This window comes from Candoia aspera, chromosome 15 (assembly GCF_035149785.1).
Source record: "Candoia aspera isolate rCanAsp1 chromosome 15, rCanAsp1.hap2, whole genome shotgun sequence".
Lineage (NCBI taxonomy): Eukaryota > Metazoa > Chordata > Lepidosauria > Squamata > Boidae > Candoia > Candoia aspera.
The window spans coordinates 6,767,958-6,789,693 of NC_086167.1; the positions used below are offsets into that span (position 1 = coordinate 6,767,958).

The 21,736-nt window shown below is 44.2% G+C and overlaps 1 protein-coding gene across 1 annotated transcript in view; it reads left to right on the forward strand.

The window, feature by feature from the left end:
* The window catches only part of TAOK3 (TAO kinase 3), a 132,294-nt gene that overhangs the window by 98,513 nt on the left and 12,045 nt on the right, over positions 1 to 21,736 (forward strand). Inside the window, exons 15-17 of the mRNA XM_063315967.1 lie at positions 9,972 to 10,208; positions 13,219 to 13,347; positions 18,201 to 18,404. Of these exons, the coding sequence (XP_063172037.1) occupies positions 9,972 to 10,208; positions 13,219 to 13,347; positions 18,201 to 18,404 (570 nt within the window). The remainder of the gene's footprint in view (positions 1 to 9,971; positions 10,209 to 13,218; positions 13,348 to 18,200; positions 18,405 to 21,736) is intronic.

Sequence of the window (21,736 nt, forward strand, 5' to 3'; positions counted from 1 at the left end):
GACGCATCAGATAACTAAGCAGCCTCGATGTCCTTAGTGTTGGCTCGTACTGTATAGCTTTCTCAGGGAATGTGACTGAGTCGTAGTGCTGTTCAGCAAATCAGGAAACTCTGGAGAACTCAGATTAAAATTAGCGATGGGCTAAATCACCAAACTTTCAACCTTAATTAATCTTTAAAAGCTGCATTGATTAGGTGGATGACCCTGAATTTAATCCATTGTCTTTTGGACTGAGGATTGGTGAGACTTCTTGGTCCTCTTGCAAGTTTCTGATAGTGCTAAGCCCAAGAATAAGGGTGGCAGCTTTCGTGCACCCAGCAACCATCTCAGCATAAATTAAATACTTTCCTCCTTCCTTTCTTTCAATGATACCCTGTTCCCTGGAGACGGGAATGGCAATAGCATGATCTAGTTTGGTTCAGGAAGGGTACAGAATGCTTTGAACTCTCATATACTACCATATACTAGATTCTCCTCTCTCCAGTAAGTCAAACAGGAATGCTAGAATGCTTCCTTGTGAGTGATAAACCTGGGGTATCTCATAGCTTGAGAGCAATTCACGTAACACCTTGATGTATCATCTGTGTTCAGAAACAGCTGAGACCAGAGGGCTTCCTACTTCCTCCTGGTAATGTTTGGACCTTCTACTGCAAGTATCCCTAATTTGAATGAGCAGTAAAAAGTGACAGTCTTGGGGGCATGATCCCTGCTTTGACTGCCTTGAGGCAGTTCCAGAATCCTTAAACATGTTCAGTAATGTCAGAAGGTCTGCACTGGAGCTACTTAGTTTCCCTGACCTTAGTGGCTGATGATATGGGACAATGTGGGATTGTTCTCTGCACAAGATTTGTGGTTTTGTTGAAATGAATGTGCCTTGCTGATGTGATGTAGTGGTTCAGAATCCTGATGCAAGTTTTGATACTATAAATAGGACTAGTTACCAGAGATTCAAAAACTGGTGATAAGACCTTAATTGTCACTGCTGAGATTTCATCTGGAGTAATGTATGGCGTTTAAGGAAACGATGGCAGCCGGAAAGGAATCCGAAAGGATTGAAGGAGATGAGCATCCTCTGGGTAGAAGGGTGGGCTATAAATCATAAAAAGAAAGGAGGGGGCCTTTATGTATCTTCTTATTCAGGAGATCAGAACTTCATCATGGTGGACAACGACTTTCCAATACCTGTCAGGGCCTGAAGCAGTGTTGCTGAACCTCAGTTCCCAGAATTCCTCCCCATTGACTGTAGTGGCTGAAGCTGCTGGAAGTCGTAGTTGTAGCGACATTTGGAGGAGGGTAGGTTTCCCACCCCAACATAGGAAGTTTCTCCACCCCATTAGCTTACCAGACAACTATACCAAAAACTGTGGATTTCTGGTTTTCACCCCAGCAGCTCCAGTCACTGTATCACTAGACTTTTTTTTTTAATGATTATTATGGTTGCAATAATGCCATCCAGGAACTGATTTATGTTACCTGCAGGGACTTGCTATCACGTGACTGCTCCCAGCCACATTGAGGGAAGCTGATTATGTTAGTAGAGAACATGGTCACTTTGGGTAATGTGATTATTCTCGGCAGTACGCTGTCCCTGCCTGTGTCAACCGTTCCTTTCAAGCATTGCTAAATAAAGTAGCCTTGTTGCAGCAGGTTCTGCATTTTTGCTGGCCATCTAGGAATTGGCTCTTGATTACCACTGGTGGAATGTGCAGAGGCGACTCCAAGCGGGAAATTGTTTATTTATTTATTATTGATCGATCGATCGATCGTGCGGCAGCACATCGAACGTATTGCAAATGTATTACATTTTTTAAAATTGGGAATATAAAAAGCTATACAGGAAATATACATTGGTCACAGGGCAATTATAACTTAAAAACAAACATTAAGGTTACAAGTATAGTCTTTTGCAGCATCAGCTGCCACCAGGAAATCAGCAAAGTTCTCGTCGTAGGTGCTAGTCTTACATTCTTGTGCTATATGTTTGACAGTTTGCCTGTCAGCCCCGCAGTCACACCTTGGAGATGGTATCTTGCCCCATTTATATAGGGAGTCTGCACACCTGCCATGATTAGGGATAGGGACAACTGATGGACCGCCTCCACATGGTATCCCCTGGGCCTCCTAAGACTTTTGGGAATGGCTAAATGGTCTATCATATACGAGGCAGCCAGAAGATCCTATGGAACTCCTGGCTGCACATCTGTTTTTGTCATCTTCACTATGTAACAAGGAAATGGAAGGTACCAACATGGGTGAGAAGGCGTCTAGCCTAAAGCTCATCTGTGGGATTAGATCTGTATTGCATCACTTTGGGCCCCACTGAGGGGCCACTATGTTATCTTATAGTGCCTCCTTGTCTCACCCATGATCAAGGAATGGCAATGCAGTATCAGAAGGAAACACTGTGGTCCAGGTCTTTCCTGAAGGCTGTATTAATTACTTTGAGCCTACTTCTTGTTTTAAAATGAATCTAAAGGAAAGGTGGTCCCATCATCTCCCTCAAATCAGGAGGACACTTAGATTTAACTAAGCGTTTAATGCGTGGCCTACATCCTTAAAGCCAGTTTGTAGACCTCAAGCTCCCTTTTGCTGGAGTCTTTCGAATTGGGGTTGCTGAAACCCATACCAGAGCTTCCCACCATTTTGAGATGGACAACCCACAAAAACTCATCATCAACCTCAAAAGCGCATAATGTAATTTTCTTAATTTTCTTCCTGCATCCCAGGAACAATGTAAATATGGCCACATATATTGTGATATGGTTTTTCCCACCTTGCTGCAATTACAGGCTACCCCACCCACCCCGCCCTATCCCCAGCCATGATTCTAAAAGCTTATATCAAGATGCCTTAATAGGCTTGAGGTGTCCTTTTCAAGAAGAGAAGATTGGGAATCCATTGTTCACACAGATGATTCTTTGATTCTCCAGATAATTCGCAATGCATCTGGAGGGAGTTATGTTGATGAAAGCAGGTCCACATTTTACTGTCTTGGATTCCAGAAAGGCAGAGGAACGCTGCTTTTAAGAACTTCCTTCCCATATCAGTGAAGCCCTCCAGCTGGTGCATGCAGAAAAATCGTCTTCCATGGTTTTCTGCCAACTCCCATTCAGTTAGTTGAGAGAGAATTTGCTTTTGAAATTTTGGTGAAAAGGGAAAAGAATATCAGAGAAATTTTTACAACTGGGGCGTTGGGGTTCTTGCATCATGAAGTGACGAGGTGACCAAGGGGCTTGAGTGTCCTTATTTTTCATTGCACTATTGTCTCTCCATTGATCTGCAGCCTCCTTTGTTTCCAAAACTTCCTTTTAATCTCAAGGGATAGATGAACTTCTCCCGTGGTGCTTTTTCATACTGGGAAGTGTGGGCAGCCAAGGAGGCTTTCAAAAGATGGAAAGATAGGTAACAGAAAACCAGAACATCAGCAGTAACACCTTTTGCCACCCTCAAAAGAAAGTCAGAGCTATTCTTAAGTATCTTGAAACCCTCTTCTCCGTGGGAAGAAAGCTTGTGAGAATTGGCTAGGAAGAAATTATCTTTTGATAAGGTTTAATAACAATAGTCTGACTCACATCATATGCTAAGATAATGGCAGTATTCCTACAACTGACTGAACCACAAAATTACCACTCCCCCTTTGAGCCTAGTCACATTGCGTGACTCCACCCTAAAAGTAGTTTGGAAGTGGCCTGATTCTGGGTTCATAACTCACAGAAATTTCCAGGAACAGATGGAAAAGCATCTGTCTGGGGCACTTCCTAAGTCTCTTACTAACTACTGAGGTGGGAAATTGGAAAAAGGTGACCTATTGAAACCCCCTTCAGATGACCTTTTATGGTAACCTTCTCCAATCTGGTCCTTCTAAATGCATCCAGAGGGCTTTTTTATGATTATTTCTATTGATGAAATGTTCATTTATTTATTTAGGCCAGAAATGGACAACGTTTGGGTAGATGAGGAGGAGGAGGAGGAGGAGGAGGAGGAGGATAGATTTTGTGGGCTACCATGGTCAGTAATATGATGACATAACTGATGTGGGTGTAACAGTCAATGCCCATTCTCAGGAGCGGCTTGAGTGGGGGGGGCTTTGGGGGGCTTAATATGGGGGGATGCATGCAGGGCCCAGATTACTCCACTCTGATTTAGGCAGAAATCTATTTTGAAATGGGCATGTTTCCCCACAATGAACATTCTTGAGTTCTAGCTGTCCATGTTGTCCATGTTCGGTGTCCATGTTCAAGAGAAAAGTGACTCTGCTTAATATGGGTTTTGCATTCCACTTAGTCCCTCCCTGATTAATGCTACAGAATATTATTCCCTTGTTTTATTTATTTCTTCGATTCTGGAAACACTTGGACTTTCTATGCATGATCCTCCTCCACGCTGTACAGGACATGCTGTCCTGTGTTTATTTTTTCTCCTAGCAAAGTCATTCCTAAAGACCCATTAGACATAGAAGATCACACTGGGACAACCTCGGGGAGAGAAATAAAAAATTGTTGTTCTGGTGATGGGACAAGCTGGGTATGAAACGGCAGGTGGTAAAAGATTTCGTGAAGGGTATTTCTGGAAGTGGAAGAGAAGTACTAGGAAAAATGGCAAGAGAGGTAGAAGTTCTTCAGGCACAACATGTATATGAGGTGCTGTTGGTCTTTAAGGACCTATCATGAGATGTGATGCTGGCTACCAGTTTGGCTGGCTTCAAAAAGGGTTGGACCAATTCATGGAAGTCATGAGGATCAACAGCTATTAATCTTGATGGCAGTGGAGCTGCCTCTGAAGACTCTCTGCTGGAAGACCAGTGGGCTTCCTTTGCAGTTGGTGGGCCACTGGGAGAACAGACTGTTGGACTAGATGGGCCAGAGGTCTGGATCGAGCCGGGCACTGCTGAAGTTCTTATAACCTCTAATTTCTGCTGAGACACAGCAATTTTTGGATGCCTAGCAATATTGCCATATACTTTTCCCGACTCCATCTGTTGACTTCCTTAGTGGATTGAGAACTTCACGTACTGATGATGGGACTATCGGCTTGCAGGACTTGTGCAATATTAGGGCTGTGCTGTGAGACGTAAGAGTCATAGTGAAATGTGGTTTGATGTGCCTATCCTGGTTTGCATGGAGGCGCCCTGTACTTGCAGTGACCACATCACAAGTCACTGTGCTTGAGAGACGGTGCCCAGATACTTGAGCCTCATTTTATTATACTCACAGGGATATGTACTGTTGGCTTTACCTCATCTTTCACCCTCAACTTTTAATGATAAAATAGGTGAAATAACCACAGTGGCTACTATGAGGATCACATGTGCATACCTGTTGAAAATTAGAAGAATACCGACAGATTTAATGGGTTGAATCATCAATTGATCGTGGGAGTATTGCAAGATTGCACTACCATGATTTGGGTGTAAAATGGCCGGGCTTTGACAACACATTTTATTTGGATTTTTTAAAAAGGGATTGATCAGGAACTGATCCGGAGTGAAACCAGCAAGTAAGTGGAAGGCAAGTCCATAACAATAATCTTGCCCTTATTTCCATTCCAATTTGTTTGTACGGTAAATGATGGAATGGAAAACCAGGAGCTGCTGACTTGGTCCTGTGGGTTTGGCACACTCGACTTTAATTCTAGAAAGAACTCATGAAGTAACATAGACTTCTTCCAGATATTTGGACTTCAACTCCCAGGATTCTCAGGAATGCCTATGCTGGCTGGGGAATTCTGGGGTTGAAGTCTTGGTATCAGAAGGCACCCAAATTGGGGAAAATCTGATATCAAGTAATACAGGTAGTCCTCACTTAACCACCTCAATTGGGACCCAAATTTTGGTTGCTAAGCAAAGCAGTGAATCCAACCTGATTTTACAACTTTTTTGTGGTGGTCATTAAGCAAAACACCATGGGTGTTAAGCAAACTACATGGTCAGTAAGTGAATCGTGGTTGATTTTGCTTGCCAGAAGCCAGCCAGGAAGGTTGAAAATGGCAATCACGTGAGCATGGGATGCTGTGATGGTCATAAATGTGAACTGGTTGCCAAGTGCCCAAATCATGATCAGGTTGCCACAGGGACGCTGCAACGGAGATAAGTGCAAGGACCGGTTGCAAGTCGGTTTTTCAGCACCGTTGTAAGTCTGAACCGTTACTAAATGAATGATTGCTAAGTGAGGACTGCCTGTATCTTGTTTAGAGCTTTGTTGCATGCTCTCATGCTGTGTGACCATTAACACGCCAAATCAGCTTTTGATAATTGCATGCCCATGACATGCACTTCCCAGAATCCTGTAGAAGTTTAATTTCCAAGCCCACAGAAACATGTGAGCAAGCAAAAAGACAGTCTTGCAAGAGTAGGTGGTGACAGCAGAACTGTCATGTCAGGATCAACAACCATAAAATAAAAAGACGGTGTGTCTTTAGAATGATAGCAACCACAACAACTAATCTCAGGAAAGAAGAACCACTTGGATATCTGAAATGAACTTTATCGCTGGTCGGGTCATGTAACAGAACGTTGAAGCCTGCCGAAGCCATTTTCCAGCTCAACTTATACCTAGCATAATTAAGGTGGAGTTACTCTGAGCCTCTTTCTCATGTGTGCTCCTCCCCTGGTCTTGAGAATCTTTTCAGTAAAGATTCCTGCTCGCTCCTGCAACGGTCGTGCTCCGTCCTCTGTGTTCCCAGGGTCTGTTAGACATTCCATCAGATATGGGGATGTATCTTCCATGGTTGGAAGTTTTGAAGCTTGCAATACGTGTTTTGTCCTTGTTGGTTTCTTTTAGTAGAAGCCTCAGCGTAGATCTACTAAGGGCAAGCATCTATTGGGTAGATGTGAGAGATGTTCATAGAAGTACCCTAGGAAGGACTCAAGCACAGAATTAATATTCAGTAGTAGAAATCAGCTTGAAGTTCAAATCCTTTTTTATTTCCTTCCTCCCACACTCATCCACCTGATGTCGGTTATTCCGTAAGCCCTATTTTGGGGGTGGGGAGTTGGAGGCATCATTTTATTAATGGTCTGTGTAACAATGGGGAGTTGGAAATCCTTGGTCACCTGTTGTAAAGGTGAGCAGCCCAAGGATAATATACAGTCCCAAACCATTCCCTCCCCACCACTGTGCTTATGCCAGTGAATTTTAACTACCATCAAATATCGGCAGCGTGAGTTGCCATTTGTGTGTGAAGAAAAGTATTAAGTGCCTGATAATACCCCTTGTTCTGATTTTTTGTGTGTGTAAAGAAGCCCTCCCAAAGGGAAAGAGGGGTCCATGGTTCTAGTTCCATGCCTTGGGTTACTTCGTTGTGTCACGGGTCTACATACTATGGCTCAACGGCTGGAAAACTGTGTCTGTCTGTGCGTGCGCGTACGCAGCCCCAATGGCCAAAGATGGGTTGGCTGCTTTTGGTCTGTTGTAGTTGACCGGTAGTTTCTGCTGCACAGTTGTGTAGGAGTCTGGTTAGAAAAGTCCTAACCAGCATTTACCTGGAGAAGTGGGGTGAGAGAGCTCTCATCATCCTTTAGAACTATAATCTCATTTACGGATATGTAGAAATTAGGCCTGAAAGACCCCAGACCTCTTGACTTCTCATGAAGAATTAGCTAACCAACAAGCTCTGAAGGAGTTGTGACCAGTGGTCTGCAGCCCCGTATCTCTGGCCCAAGGGCAGACCCAAATGTTGTATGAGAACTAGATGTCAGAACAAGTCACTGCCCTATAAAAAGATTCGCCCCCAACTGAAGAGTGGGGCCTGGGAGGGGCCTTGAGGGTCTGCGCCATTAAATAGGGCTCACTTGTGCTCTGAAGTTATTGCTGCTTACTTGGAAGCCCTTCATAATCTGGTCGATCACATAGCGAGTTGGCTATCAACATGGCATTTATTTCCCCACAAATGCCTTGTGGAGTCCAACTTTACTTGTACCTCCATGTGTCTCCCCAGCATCACATGTGAATGAAAATTGAGCAGATGAACAGCTTTTGTGGCTCCCTTTCATACATCGAAGGACAGAGCCTCTAAAAATGGTAGAGGTCGGTCAGCAGCGGTCTTTGCGACTTCAGATATTGTTTGAACTCCTCTTGTCCTTGAGCACAAGATGTTTAGCTTGAATCGAATTCTCATCCCTTCCTAGGAAAGCCAACAGTAGATGGGACAGGGAATGATGGAAATTTCCCAGCATTCCAGCTCGGTTGGGCACCCAGGCTAGTTCTTTAAAACTACAACCCTTCACATACTTGTGTAAAGAGCAAAGCCCACTGCATGCAATGGGATTCAGTTCTAAATAAGTTTGCATGGATTGTGCTTTAAGTATCTGTGTTATCATGCAAATAATGGGAGGGCAACCTTTTCAGTTCTGAGAACAGCACTGGCTGTCAGTTCAGTTCCCCCCAGCTTCCTTCTCGCTGTCACACACACACACACACAGAGGCAAACACAATATTCATCACCTTCCCCCCCTTGCAATTTTGAAAGGTTTTCTGGGAGAAAGGGGGAAGAAACAAGGTTTCCCCTACCAAGTCATCCTGCTTGGGGTTGCTGCTCTCCTGCCGTGCAAAACCAGCCAATTTTAAGCAAGGCTGCTGTGTGGGATGAAGGAAACCTTGTTCTCCCTCCTCCCCAGCATTCCCAGACCAGATTGCTGGTTTCTCACGTTATTAGCAGCAGGAAACTAGTGATCTATTCCCAGTGATCAGGTGATGAGCGGCTTTGTCCGCCAGCCAACTGATCAACAGCAGCAGCACAACTGTGGTTGGGCTGATCAACTGACCAGCAAGGAGAATGAGCAGAGCTTCCCATGGATCTGCAGGCTGTACTGTTGGTTGTCAAGGGCTGCGCATAGCCCACAATGGACTAGGTTGCCCATCTTTGGGATAAAGGAAGACTCAACCAAGATCACGCGTCTAGTGTTATCCTTCAGGCAGGGTATCAGACAGGGGTACGGTTTGGGCAACAAGCAAGGCGAGGTAGGTCTTGAGTATGAGTGAAATTTACAGTGAGTGACCTGGAGTTTTCTGATCTCTCTGAGGTGTTGCTGTGTGGCCCCAGAATCAATCAATCTATCTATCTATCTATCTATCTATCTATCTATCTATCTATTATTCACATTTCTATCATTTTAGTGAAGGAACACGGGGATCTGGTGTTTCTGGAGCCATGCTTGCATTTTCTGTTTGTAGATTCCTTCTTCCAAACACCCAAGCCTATCTGTAGTGGAACCCCATCCCAGCTCAAGATGTATCATTACATCGATTTATCTTTCCGTGGGTCTGCTTCATTCCAAGGATTGAGGGCAGAATGTTCTCTCTATTGGTCCAATAGTAGTGGAAGGCAGTGGAAACTCAAGGTCAGGGAGGAACTTAAACAATGTCCTGAATTTTCAGTAGTTGGCAGAAACATACAGAATTGCTAAGCTGGTTTGGAGTTCAGACTGATACTCTAATTTCCTTCCTTCCTTCCTTCCCTCCCTCGACTTTCCCATTATTATTTCTCGACTGCCACTAGATAAAACAGATGCCCTCTAGAAAGTCCATGGTGGTCCCCTTGTACTTTTAAAGACATAATAAGCATTGCAGAATTTGGGGTACATTGAGGGGTTCATGGCTGTTCTGCACGGTCTGTCCCCATCTGCTTCCCTGTTCCTGAAATGAATGGGTCCAAAGCAAAAGATGGGTATGCCTGGAATTTAGAAGGAAATGAGTTGGAAACAAGACTGGCTTTGGCCCAACACCTTCCTTTGTATGTCCAAACAATTCACAAGTCGCTCAGGAGGAACTAGAAAGCTCAACCCTTACTCCTTGTTTCTAGACTGGGTCTTGACAGATTTCTCCTGGAATGCCATATCATATCAGGCCATTGGTTTGAGCTCTCTGCCATGACAGAGTTGGACTTGAAAGGCACGGGGTGTCAGCATTTGTGACCTCCCTCCTCTGGGCAGAAGCTAACTTTGTTTTTTCTTTAATCATCTTGGATGACCTCAGGTTACAAGGCAGATCCATGAGCATGAGCAGGAGAACGAGTTGCGGGAACAGATGTCAGGATATAAGCGGATGCGGCGCCAGCACCAGAAGCAGCTGATCGCCCTGGAGAACAAGCTGAAGGCTGAAATGGACGAGCACCGCCTCAAGCTGCAGAAAGAGGTGGAGACGCATGCCAACAACTCGTCCATTGAGCTAGAGAAGCTAGCCAAGAAACAGGTGGCCGTCATAGAAAAGGAGGTGAGTCAGGATGCCTTGTGTGTTGGTCCAACGTATATGCTGCACAGTTAGTGATTTAGAGGCCACCCAACTCCATGAGACTCTGGGCAGTTTACAATGTTAGAGAACAAACAGTAGAACACAAAAAAGCAGGTCCTCAATCCCATCTCACAACTCTTGGTGGTCCACCTCTGTTATAAATTAGCAATAAAGACCCTTGTAAATTAAAGTTAACATTAAGTTAAATTAGCATGAAACTCATGTAACACAACTCTGATGATGTCACGGTTCTGCCCAAAGCCTTTTAGAAGCATTCAGTTTTAACTAGCTTCCAGAAGGCCATTAATGATGGAGATGATCTTGCTTCCAAGAAGAGGATGCTCCAAAGGACCATGTTCATCATGGCGATGCTCCTTCCTCCCCTTTTCCCAGAAATGGGACACCACCACCATTTACTCCCTTTGGGTTTGGGATCCAGTAATTTAATCTAAAGACTTGTTTCAGAGGTTACTCATGCTTTCTTCCGAATAAAGTATTTTTTTTAATATCGATAAGTCATCTTTCCAAACAAAGCTTTCTTGCCACAGAATGTGGTGTTTGAATAGTAGGTTGTAAATAAGAAGAACGTTCCCCATTGTAAAAAAATTGTCTATAGAAAGGCCTCTGTGCTAGATTCATACGACACTTAACAAAGAATCCATATTCTGTGGGTTCACACTATCTGTTGAATCCTAAATTTACCAAATGGGATGGTTTGCACAATACACTAAGCCACTAAAAACTAATCAAGAATAAAACAAATTTCCATTTAGTAGAGTTTGTTCCTACTATTTTCTATCTTCAGTTCTGAAGAAAAATGACCCATGCAGATTTTAAATTAAAAGTACAAGTTGTCCTCACTAACAACAGTAATTGGGACCGGAATTTCTGTTGCTAAGTGACACGGTTATATGACCGTCACAAGATCGTGCTGCTAAGCAATAAAAATTCCGGCACTTCTGGTCGTTGTTAAGCAGATCCTGTGACGTCATTAAGTACAACATCACATCACCGTTTGCAGCCTTCTGCTGGCTTCCCCATTGACTTTGCTTGTAGGAAGCCAGCAAAGAAAGTCGCAAATGGTGATCATGTGACTGTGGGACGCTGCGATGTTGTGACTGTGAGCTGGTCACCGAGCGCCTGGATCATGATCACGTGACTGCAGGGCCACAGCAACTGTTATAAGTACGAGGTCCGGTCATAAGTACCACTCGTTCAGCGCTATTGTAAGTTCAAATGGTCACTGAACAAGTAGTCATTAAGTGAGGACCACCTGTAACCTTGCATATTGGGGAGAGGTCCCTGAAAAAAACTGGGATGCTACTTTCTCCTATGCTGGCTGTATTAAAGACTGTGAGCTCTAAGCACAGGTTTTTAATTGAACATTAAAAAAAGGAAATGCTTAATAATGCATATAGGTAGTCCTTACTTAATGACGGTAATTGGGACTAGGAACTCTGTTGCTACACGATGCTGTCCTAAAGCAAAATATCACATGATTGCACCGACTTACAACAGCAGTTGCAGCACTCCCAGTTGTGTTCATTAAGTGAATCCTGCATGGTTGTTAGGCGCGATGTCATGTGATCGCCATTTGCTACCTCCTTCCAGCTTCCCCATTGGCTTTGCTTGCCAGAAGCTGGCAGTGAAGGTTGCAAATGGCGATCACGTGACTGCAGGCTGCTGTGACCAGCATAAATGTGCGCCAGTTGCCAAGTGCCCAAATCATAAACACATGGCCGCAGGGACACTGCAACGGCCGCAGCTACAAGGACCAGTCATAAGTCTCCTTGTTCAGCGCCGTTGTAACTTCGAAAGGTTGCTGAACGAGTGGTTGTTAACCAAGAACTACCTGTAGTTGTGAGTTGTCTCTCCTTTTTCAGATACCTTGAAGCAGAATTTCGTTCTGGGTTCCTTGCATTAAATGGCAGTGGGGGCTGTATATAGCCCCCACCCCACCCCAGTGTTACGAATCTACCAAATTTGTTGTAATGTATAAGCCACGGCATCATAGCTCAGTTGGTGAGCTCCTAAGAAATAGCTGACATCTGATCAGGAGACTCCAATTTTATAATCAGAGATTGGGCATGTCTGCAGAAGTGTCAGCAGAATTCCACCCTTGTAACCTGGGTTTAATGCAGTTGGCTTTAAAATCTCATGATCTCCAGGGCATTTGCTTTTCAGTAAGAATGATTTACGGCTGCATGCTTTAGTTTTGTAGCTGATGCATGTGTTCCTCCTCCTCCTCCTCTCTCAGCTTCTGGGGAGACTATTCAGAAGCAAAGGCCATCCTTTAGGTCTCCATCCCTTGCCACAAGGTCACCCATGTTCGCTCCCTGCAGCTTCAGTCAACACAGATGAGTGACCTGTCACACTCCAGATATTATGGCCATCCTCCCCACTGGCTCCGTTGGCTGGAGCTGTTGTGACTTGGGAGTCCTAACTTCTGGCCTTCTGTCTCTGATTTAACAGATCTGGAGCTGTTAAATCGTTGGAGAACTATTGTTAGGGTGAGCAGTCCAGGTCAGAAGGACTCACTGACTCTGCATGGGAACAGCTGAATTCTCACCCAGCTCAGGAGCAGGTTGAGAGAGCAGCAGTGGCTTCTGTGGAGAGCAGATCCCACTTTGGGGACTAGAAACCGCCTTGCTGAAAATATTCGGGCTCTGGAAGGCGAACGGTTGGAGATCTGGCGAAAGACAGGCTGACTTCACACAACAGACCAAACCCTAAACCTAGGCTTTGTCTTCACACGTGATGCTCCGACAAAGAAAACCATATTATGGCCTAGTTCGCAGAAGACTCTCAAACGATTACTGAGCTGGCACAACGTGCTAAGCGACCGAATACCAACCATGATTTTAGCATCTTCCAGTGCAGAGGGAGGTAACCAAGCCATTGTGCACCCAGCACCAGAGAGGATGTGACCGTCCGTGTGAAAGTCTGGGTAGACTGTAATTTTCAAAGAGCCTTCCTCACTTTTTCTTGACAGGCAAAGACAGCGGCAGCAGATGAGAAGAAGTTCCAGCAACAGATTTTGGCTCAGCAGAAGAGAGATCTGACCAATTTCTTAGAAAGTCAGAAGAAGCAATATAAGATTTGCAAGGAGAAGATTAAAGAGGCAAGGAGAATTACTCCTGATGTTGGGGGGGCGGGGGGGGGGCGGGGGGCAAAGGCCAGAGTGTGTCCGGAGAAGAAATGTTGCAAAGGAATATGAGGTCCTCTTGGTTGTTCCATCATCACAAGAATACAGCGTGGTTAGTCACCTTTCAGAATGACCAGGGAATTCTCACAGAAACTGACTCTTTGAAGGCTCTGGGTGGTTAATATATTTAATCAATCAGTAAAGGGCAGTGAAATATTACAGGTAGTCCTCGACTTACGACCACAATAGGGACTGGAAAATTCATCATTAAGCAGTGCTATCGTTAAGCAAGGCATCATGTGACCGCACCCGATTTTACAGCCTTTTTGCTGTGATCGTTAAGCGAATCATGCGGTCATTATGTGAATCCGGCTTCCCCCATTGATTTTGTTTGTCGGAAGCTGGCTGGGTGAGTCGCAAATGGCAACCGTGGATGCTGCAACCGTCGTAAATACATGCGGGTTGTCAAGTGCCAAATTTTGATCGTATGACCGTGGGGGCAGTGCGACGGTAGTAAGTGCAAGGACCAGTCGTATCTTTTTCCAGCACTGTCATAACCGATCACTAAATGAATGGTCATAAGTCGAGGACTACCTGCATGTCCTTTTGAGTAATCTACCTTCTCTAAGCTAAGCCCCCCATCCTTCCTTAGAGAAGAAGGTTTTAATTGCTTATAAATTCAGAGAAGCTCTGTCTTTTGGGGTGCCCCTGAGATACAAGCCTCCTGCAGGGGTGATTGCTCAGTGGCACTTTGTGCTTCAAAATAATGCCAGGTATCACAGCAGTGACAGGCAACCTGTGCCCCTCACAGAAGGAGTGCCCAAAACTTTCAAAATCGCGACAATTTCGATTTCACTGAATTGCTTTCCTAGATTTTTATTAAGCAAAGGCTGAGTGGGTAGATGGAACGTCTGCTAGGCTTAATACACTGATTTTATCCTGAGAATGCCTCCCAGTTTTACAAAAAATATGGGGGGAAAAGAGGGCCAGAAATTGAAGGAATCAGCATTTTCCCTCCCTCATAGTTCTCAGGGGGGAAAAAATATAAAATAAAATACACTCCCAGAGACAGAAGTTGTCTATACTTACATGAAAGCAATTGAAAGCTATCAATGAAAAAGTCAAACTCAACAACAGCATGAGCGGTGCGCATGCGCAGAATGACTTCCTTTGTTATGACTTTATTCCACTTCTTCTATTTAATAGTTGCTGGGAAATGTTCAGAGCGCAGAAATCCTGTCCCAGCCACAATATATTTTGCCTCTGTTCTGAGATTCACTTGTTTTCAGATGCATTTTCCCATCCAGGAGGGTTAGCATCTTGTTTTATCAGAAACAACTAAAAAATAGTTGTCTAGAAAGCAGCAGCTATGCAAAAAGGAGGGAAGTCTTTAAAGGTTCCTCTAGAATAGTGTTTTTTTTAAATTTGGCAACCTTAAGATGTGTGGACTTCAACTCCCAGAATTCATGCATGCTGGCTGGGGAATTCTGGGAGTTGAAGTCCACACATCTTAAAGTTGCAAAGTTTGAAAAAACACTGCTCTAGAATCTAGTCGGTATCTTTGAGACTGGCACTACAGTACAAATATTTATTACGCTGAATGAAAATAGTAGCAGTTTCCTTTGTGGAAGTTGTTACTTATTTATTTATTTGTCTGTCTGTCTATTTATTTATTTTAATGCTAATACACACACCTGAAGTGCTATGTATGAATATGTCAAACATATTTTGAAGATAAGACAGGGACTTTCTGTCCTATATACATTTGCTAGAAAATCTGTATGTTCTCCCACAACCTGGAATAGCCCTAATCTTCTTTTAAGCGTTAATGCTTGAACCAGTGCTCTCTGCATTTCTATTTGGAACCTGAACAAGCTTTTCACAAACACCCTTACCTTTTCCCCTGAGCTTCATAAACTTTCAGAGGGATTCATGATGCTGTATGGTGCAATTTTTAAAATAATATATATTTTGGTGCCTTTGAGGCACACTGATTCCTGATGACTGCCTGGACAAGTCCCTGCAGTTTTCTTGGCAAGATTTTGGAAGTGGTTTGCCCTTGCCGCCTTCCCAGGGCTGAGAGAGAATGACTGGCCCAAGGTCCCCCAGCTGGCTTTGTGCTAAGGTGGGACAAGAACTCACCATCTCCCAGTTTCTAGCCTGGTGCCTTTAACCACTATACCAAACTGTCTCTCTATGGTGCCATTACTCCAAACTTTTAAAGAAAAATGAAATCAAATCATAAGGCCAGAAAACAGGGAAGCCATAGGGTCATAAAACTTCCAGAGAGAATTTTTATATAAATACATATCTGTCAGTTTACAAGAAGATATAAGATATGTAGCTCATTGCTTACAAACACTTCTAGCCTCCTAACATTTATAGAAAAGGGATTTTTTTTAAAGTGCTTTGCCAAATACCTACAGCTAAAGTACTTTTAGAACAATTACATAAATTGTTGAGGCTGGACTGCTTTTGCAGAAGTCTGTTTTAGGTGCTGGTCACAAAAATGCATTTTTGCCACAGGCACAAAAACAGTTTGGCTATTTAACCTGAAGATGGCTTTATTTAAAAAACAATGAAGATGGGTAAAAGTTTTACAAGGGTCATTTTGCTTTTAAACCCAAGCCCATCTTGAACCAACCTTAAACACAAAATAAACCCTGCATTTTAGATTACAGCATGCTCAAAGTATTATTAAATTCAAAGGAATTATTGCCTCTGAATTTGGTATTTTATAATTCCTAAACTGATTCTAAACATGACCAAAAGTCCCAAATTCCAAACCGAATTCTGTGGATTCCTGGATGGTCTCTGGAGCTTCATCAGTTAACCCGTTTCGGAGTTCTAAGAAGTCCTGAGATAATGCATAAATTGGATATATCATTGGTGTTACTGTATTGCTATACTTTAGGCCTTATCTATAGTCTATTTCTGAAAGATGCAGATGAATGCTTTGTCGTTAAGTAAGACGTGCTGGCATAATAGCTTCGGATAGAGGAAATAACAGTTCTCTGCATAAGTTCCTCTCCCAAATTAAAAAAAAATTGTCCCTTCTTTTTCAAGGGGGTGGGGGTGGGGGCTACAGAATTTCAGGATGTCAAGAATTTGCCCTGTTCTGCTATTTGATTTGCAGCAACTATTTCTCTCTGGACACAGTTGAGCTGAGTCCAGTACTGTGCAGAGCTTTGAGTGTGATACTGATAACCTCTCACACTTTTTCAGGATTTTAGGTACTAATAAAGGGAAGACAGTAAAGGGGGGCAGTGTGGTGTAATGGTTGAAGGCATTGGACTAGAAACCAATTGAACTGGGAGTTCTAGTCCTTCCTGCCTTGAGCCCAAAGCCAGCTGGGTGACCTTGGGCCAGTGACTCTCTCCTAGGAAGGAGGCCAGAGCCAACCACGTCCCAAAATAGCGCCAAGACAACCGCACAGACCTGTTCAGGCAGTCGCCAGGAGTCAAGACTGACTTGAAGGCATGGGGACAATTAAAAAGTGAAACGCAGAGATTTCTGAACAACTTTAAACAGACAGTTCATCTGTGGGCTCATGGTAGTCTCGGAAATGGCACATGTAAAGTTTAGACTAAGCCGTGTGCTGCTGCTAGGCTCCACCGGGCTCACCTTTTGATATATTGCTGCAAAACTTAATCATCCACTGTTTCTGATGGATCTTGCTGAAAGGGAATAGCATTCTGGTGTTGTTGTTTTTTAAAAAAAACAGGTTTTCTGCATACTTAGCCTGCTTTTTTATTTCTCTTCCACAGTTGCTTTTGAGATGGAAAGGCTACAAGGAAAAATGGTTTTCTTTACACCCCCCACCTAAAAAAAATTGAGCTAAAATGATCTTTTGGGAGTCACCCCACCAATGTGAAATTGTAGCTGCCCGTTTCTGCTTTTCCTTTCCAGTCCACCCTTTGGCTGGTTGAATCTCGCTCAGACCAAATCCAGCACTGCAAGGTGGTCTGTTCATCCTCCCTTGCCAAGCTAAAACCTGATTCTTCTCTTTAACTGAGCAAGATCCATTGTAAACGTGCATCCATCTTCTAGCATTTTAATTGTTACGCCCTCCCTCCTGGGAATTGTAATTGGGTGAAGGAGAACCTCTGCTTCAAATCAGATGTTCCTAATTTCAGTGTCTAGCCTTCAGTGCTCATCTGCCCTGGGAGCATGATAAGCCATTTTCACTCCTTCTTCTGTATGCTATGTATTATCTGATTAGCTCCCAGCAGTAGCATCTTAAAAAGTAATGGTCTTAAACCCTGTTGGAGCGGGGAGATGAGGGGAGGATCCTGGATTTATTCTGGAGCTTTTACAAATAGAAGTAGGAAGCAGGCCATGTTTTCTTTCTGCTGTGGGAGGTGACTTTTACAGTTAGTCTTCAGTTAACAATCATTTGTTTAGTGATAGTTCAGACTTACGGTGGTGCTAAAAAAAACCCCAACTTATGACCAGTCCTCACACTTATGACCGTCGCAGCGTACTCACAGTCATGTGATCCTGATTTGGGTGCTTGGCAAGCGGTTCACATTTATGACTGTTGTAGTGTCCTGTGGTCACGTGATCGACATTCTCGACCTTCCTGACGTCTTTGGGGCAACCAAAATCAATGGGGAACCACTTGATTTGTTTAACGACCACGTAGTTCACTTGATGTCCACAGTGATTCGCTTCACGGCCACTGCAAAAAAAGTCGTAAAATTGGGTTGGATTTGCTTAATGACTGCTTCGCTTAGCAACCTAAATTCCGGTCCCAGTTGTGGTCCTTAAGCGAGGACTACCTGTAATCAATGTCTTTGGTCATTGGCCTCTCTTCTTCCCATGCTTAGGAGATGAACGAGGACCACAGCACACCGAAGAAGGAGAAGCAGGAAAGGATCTCCAAACACAAAGAAAACCTGCAGCACACACAGGCTGAAGAGGAGGCTCACCTTCTCAGCCAGCAGAGACTCTACTACGACAAAAACTGCCGTTTCTTCAAGCGGAAAACTATGATCAGAAGGCATGAGCTGGAGCAGCAGAATATTCGTGAGGTCTCCTCTTTTAACCTTTGCTTCTCCCTTGCCTCCCCCCCAAAAAGTAGGAGGAGGAAAAACAGAGCAAATGCAGATGGGTAGGGTTGGTGTGCCCCCAAAGCCCTCTTCTGAAGGGGCCAGAGCCCTTCTCCAAATATGTTGGCCCCAGATCATCCCAAGTAGTCCTCGACTTACGGCCATTCGTTTAACAAAGGTCCAAAGTACAACAGCCTTGGAATGGGTATTTTATGGCCTATAAAGCACTTCCAAGCATCGCAAAACATCACACCACCAACCTGTGGTCACGTGATCACATTTTGGGCACTTGGCGACCGGCTCACATTTACAACCAGTTACAGCGTTCCACAGTCACGTGATCACATCTTGCAATGTTTTTTGCCATTTTCCAGCAAAAACACCCATGGGGGAAGCTGGGTTCACTTAATGACCACTGTGATTTGCTTAACGACCACCATAAAAATGGTAGTAAAAACAGGCCAGGTCACATGGTGACTCGATTTACGACCGCAACAACTTCCGGTCCCGAGTGTGGTCATAAGTCGAGGACTACCTGTATGCGGGCGGGTTTGGCCAGCTGGTAACTTCATTTGGTCAGCCTTAGCTTCCCGTGGTACGAAATGGCATATAAGTCCGTACTGTGGGGACTTCAATTCCCCCGCATTGCCATGTGGGGGAATTCACCACAACTGTATACCTGTTCAGGAATCTCGGGAGGTAACAGCTGAGCTGAATGAATCACATTCTGTCTTGTCCATCATGTTCTAAGGATAGCATAGATGAAGCATGGGGGGGGGGGCGGGTTAACCACCTTGCATTTCTTCAGATAATAAAAGCCCAGACTGACTGGTCCCGTGCCTTGCACTGGATCAGTGTTTCTCAAACTTGGCAGCTTTACAATGTGTGGACTTCAACTCTACGCTGAGCCGAAGTCCACACATCTTAAAGCTGCCAAGGTTGGGAAACACTGCCCTGGATCATGCTTTGATGCCGAGCCTTGCACTGTGCAGGGCTTCAAACCAAAGTAGCCCAGAATGACGGCCACCCCTTGATCCCACCCTGTGAAGCAGAACCCAGGGCTGCTCTCAAGTCATTCCCTTCTTGTCAAACCGGTTGGCTGATGGGAAGGTTCTGCTAGCACTCACCCAGAATCGGCACTGAACCCAGTAAGTTAATCCAGGTGGTGGTCTCAGACCCCTTGCTCAGTGAACAGAAAATCTGAAAATTCAGTCCTAAGTATTTTCTGGTACAGCTGACGAGGACACCTTTCTGCAACTCTGGAAGAAGCTGCTGATATTTCTTTATTCATTCATTCGATTTCTATAGCCGCCCATCTCAGCAAGTGACTCTGACGCTGATATTCTGAGTAGCCACAGTGGGGATATTCTGCAGGCAATATTTGGAGTATTGAAGCAGTAGTTAAAGACATAGCATCCAGAGAAACTCCGATGACGTCAGGTGCCCGATGGTGTAATGACACATCTGACATCATCTGCCACGCGAGGCTGACTTACTTTATTTATTTATTTATTTATTTATCGTATGGCATTGCAGCTCGGTGTTCATGCTGCTTTTTTTCTTGCTGGGAAGTCCTTGTGAGGTCCAGCAGCCAGATGTGTAGACTATTTAGCCGTGACGAGTCACATTGCCCGGGGTGCACCACGAGGAGGCTGGTCTACATTGCACCTAGTTGGGCCGAGAGAAAGCGACTGGCCCAAGGTCACCCAGCCGGCTTTCTTGCCTAAGGTGGGACTAGAACTCACAGACTCCTGGTTCCTTGCCCAGCGCCTTAACCACTAGACCAACCTGGCTCTATCGCCATTACATCAACCCGTCCCACCCAGTCAGGCAGAGATGGCATGTTGTGGGTCCCGTCTCTGAAAGAATGTCAACTGGCGGGTCCCAGGAAGAGAGACTCCTCTGCCCCTGCCCTATGGAACACTCTCCCCCCAGAGGTGAGGTGAGCCCTCACTCTCCCGGCCTTCTGGAAAGGAGTGAAGACCTGGCTCTGCCATCTCGCATGGGGCTGAGAGGGAGTGACTGGCCCAAGGTCACCCAGCCGGCTTTCATGCCTAAGGCGGGACTAGAACTCACAGACTCCTGGTTTCTCGCCCAGCACCTTAACCACTAGGCCAAACTGGCTCTTATTTATAAATGTCAAAAAACCGCAAAGCTTCAGTTAATCATTGTCTCTGTGTACAAGCTAGGTTCTTAGGGCAGCCATGAACTCACTGGGCTGGCCAGAGCCATTTCCTCTCTCTCCCCTTTGCTCATAAAATAATTTTTTAAAAAAAGAATTCAAATCTGCACTAAAACGCGATTACCCAGATTACAGAGACAAATTTGTGCAAATTTCATCAAGAAAAAAAAATCCCATTAGTGATGAGTTGGATTCAGTCAAACATGTCTCTAAATCTGGAAATCCAATGTTACTTTATGGAATCCCTCAAAACGTTAGATCTCTTTCCATCTCTGATTTGTATGAAGTAACTATCTAGAATATATTTATTTTGAGTAGGTATGACTGATCACTGGGTGTTATCTTGGAAAATGGAGCTCACACTATAGTTGGCAGGTTTTGACCAGGATATTCTAAGGTTTAGTTGTTATTAGGAGATTTTGACACACAACAAAACCCCTTGATTAAAACAAGAGTACACATTTTTCTGTTTCCAATGTTTTCAGTAGCCTTTCTCAACCTTTGACCCTGGAGGAATCCTTGAAATATTTTTCAGGCTTCGGGGAACCCCTGCACAGTCAGGCTCAAGTATAGGCCAGAAGTTACAAAATTATTATATTCATTCATGTGTAGGCCTGTCTAGATGCATTCACAGTGTTCTTAAACTAAAAATAAAGAATGAAACTTAACTCTTTCATGTGAAGTTGCCTGAATTTGAAATAATTTTGTAAATAAATTGTGATCTCCCAGGGAACCCCTAGTGACCTATCGTGGAACCCTGGTTAAGAAACCCTGGTTTGCAGGAACCAGGCTGTAAATAATCCACAATTTCAGTTCCTTGTTAGCAAAGAAATGGTGTAAAAAAAGTCTCTTAGTGGCTTTCCTGAATGCCTCTGCTTTCATTTTAAAACACCTAGCAAATTTCTATCAAGATACACTTGAAACTATTTGGTGAAACTGCAGAAGTCTGAAAGTTAATTGAGTAAAAATTTCAGTGGTTTTCTTGGGGGGGGGCAGGTTACATAGGGGAGCATAGCTCCGGTGTCTTTCAGAATTGTGGCCCCTTCAATCTTAGCAACCAAATCAAAGCAATTTCCACAAAACAATTGGAAAAAACAAAAGTGAAATTGTCAAAGCAAGTGCCTTTTCTTAG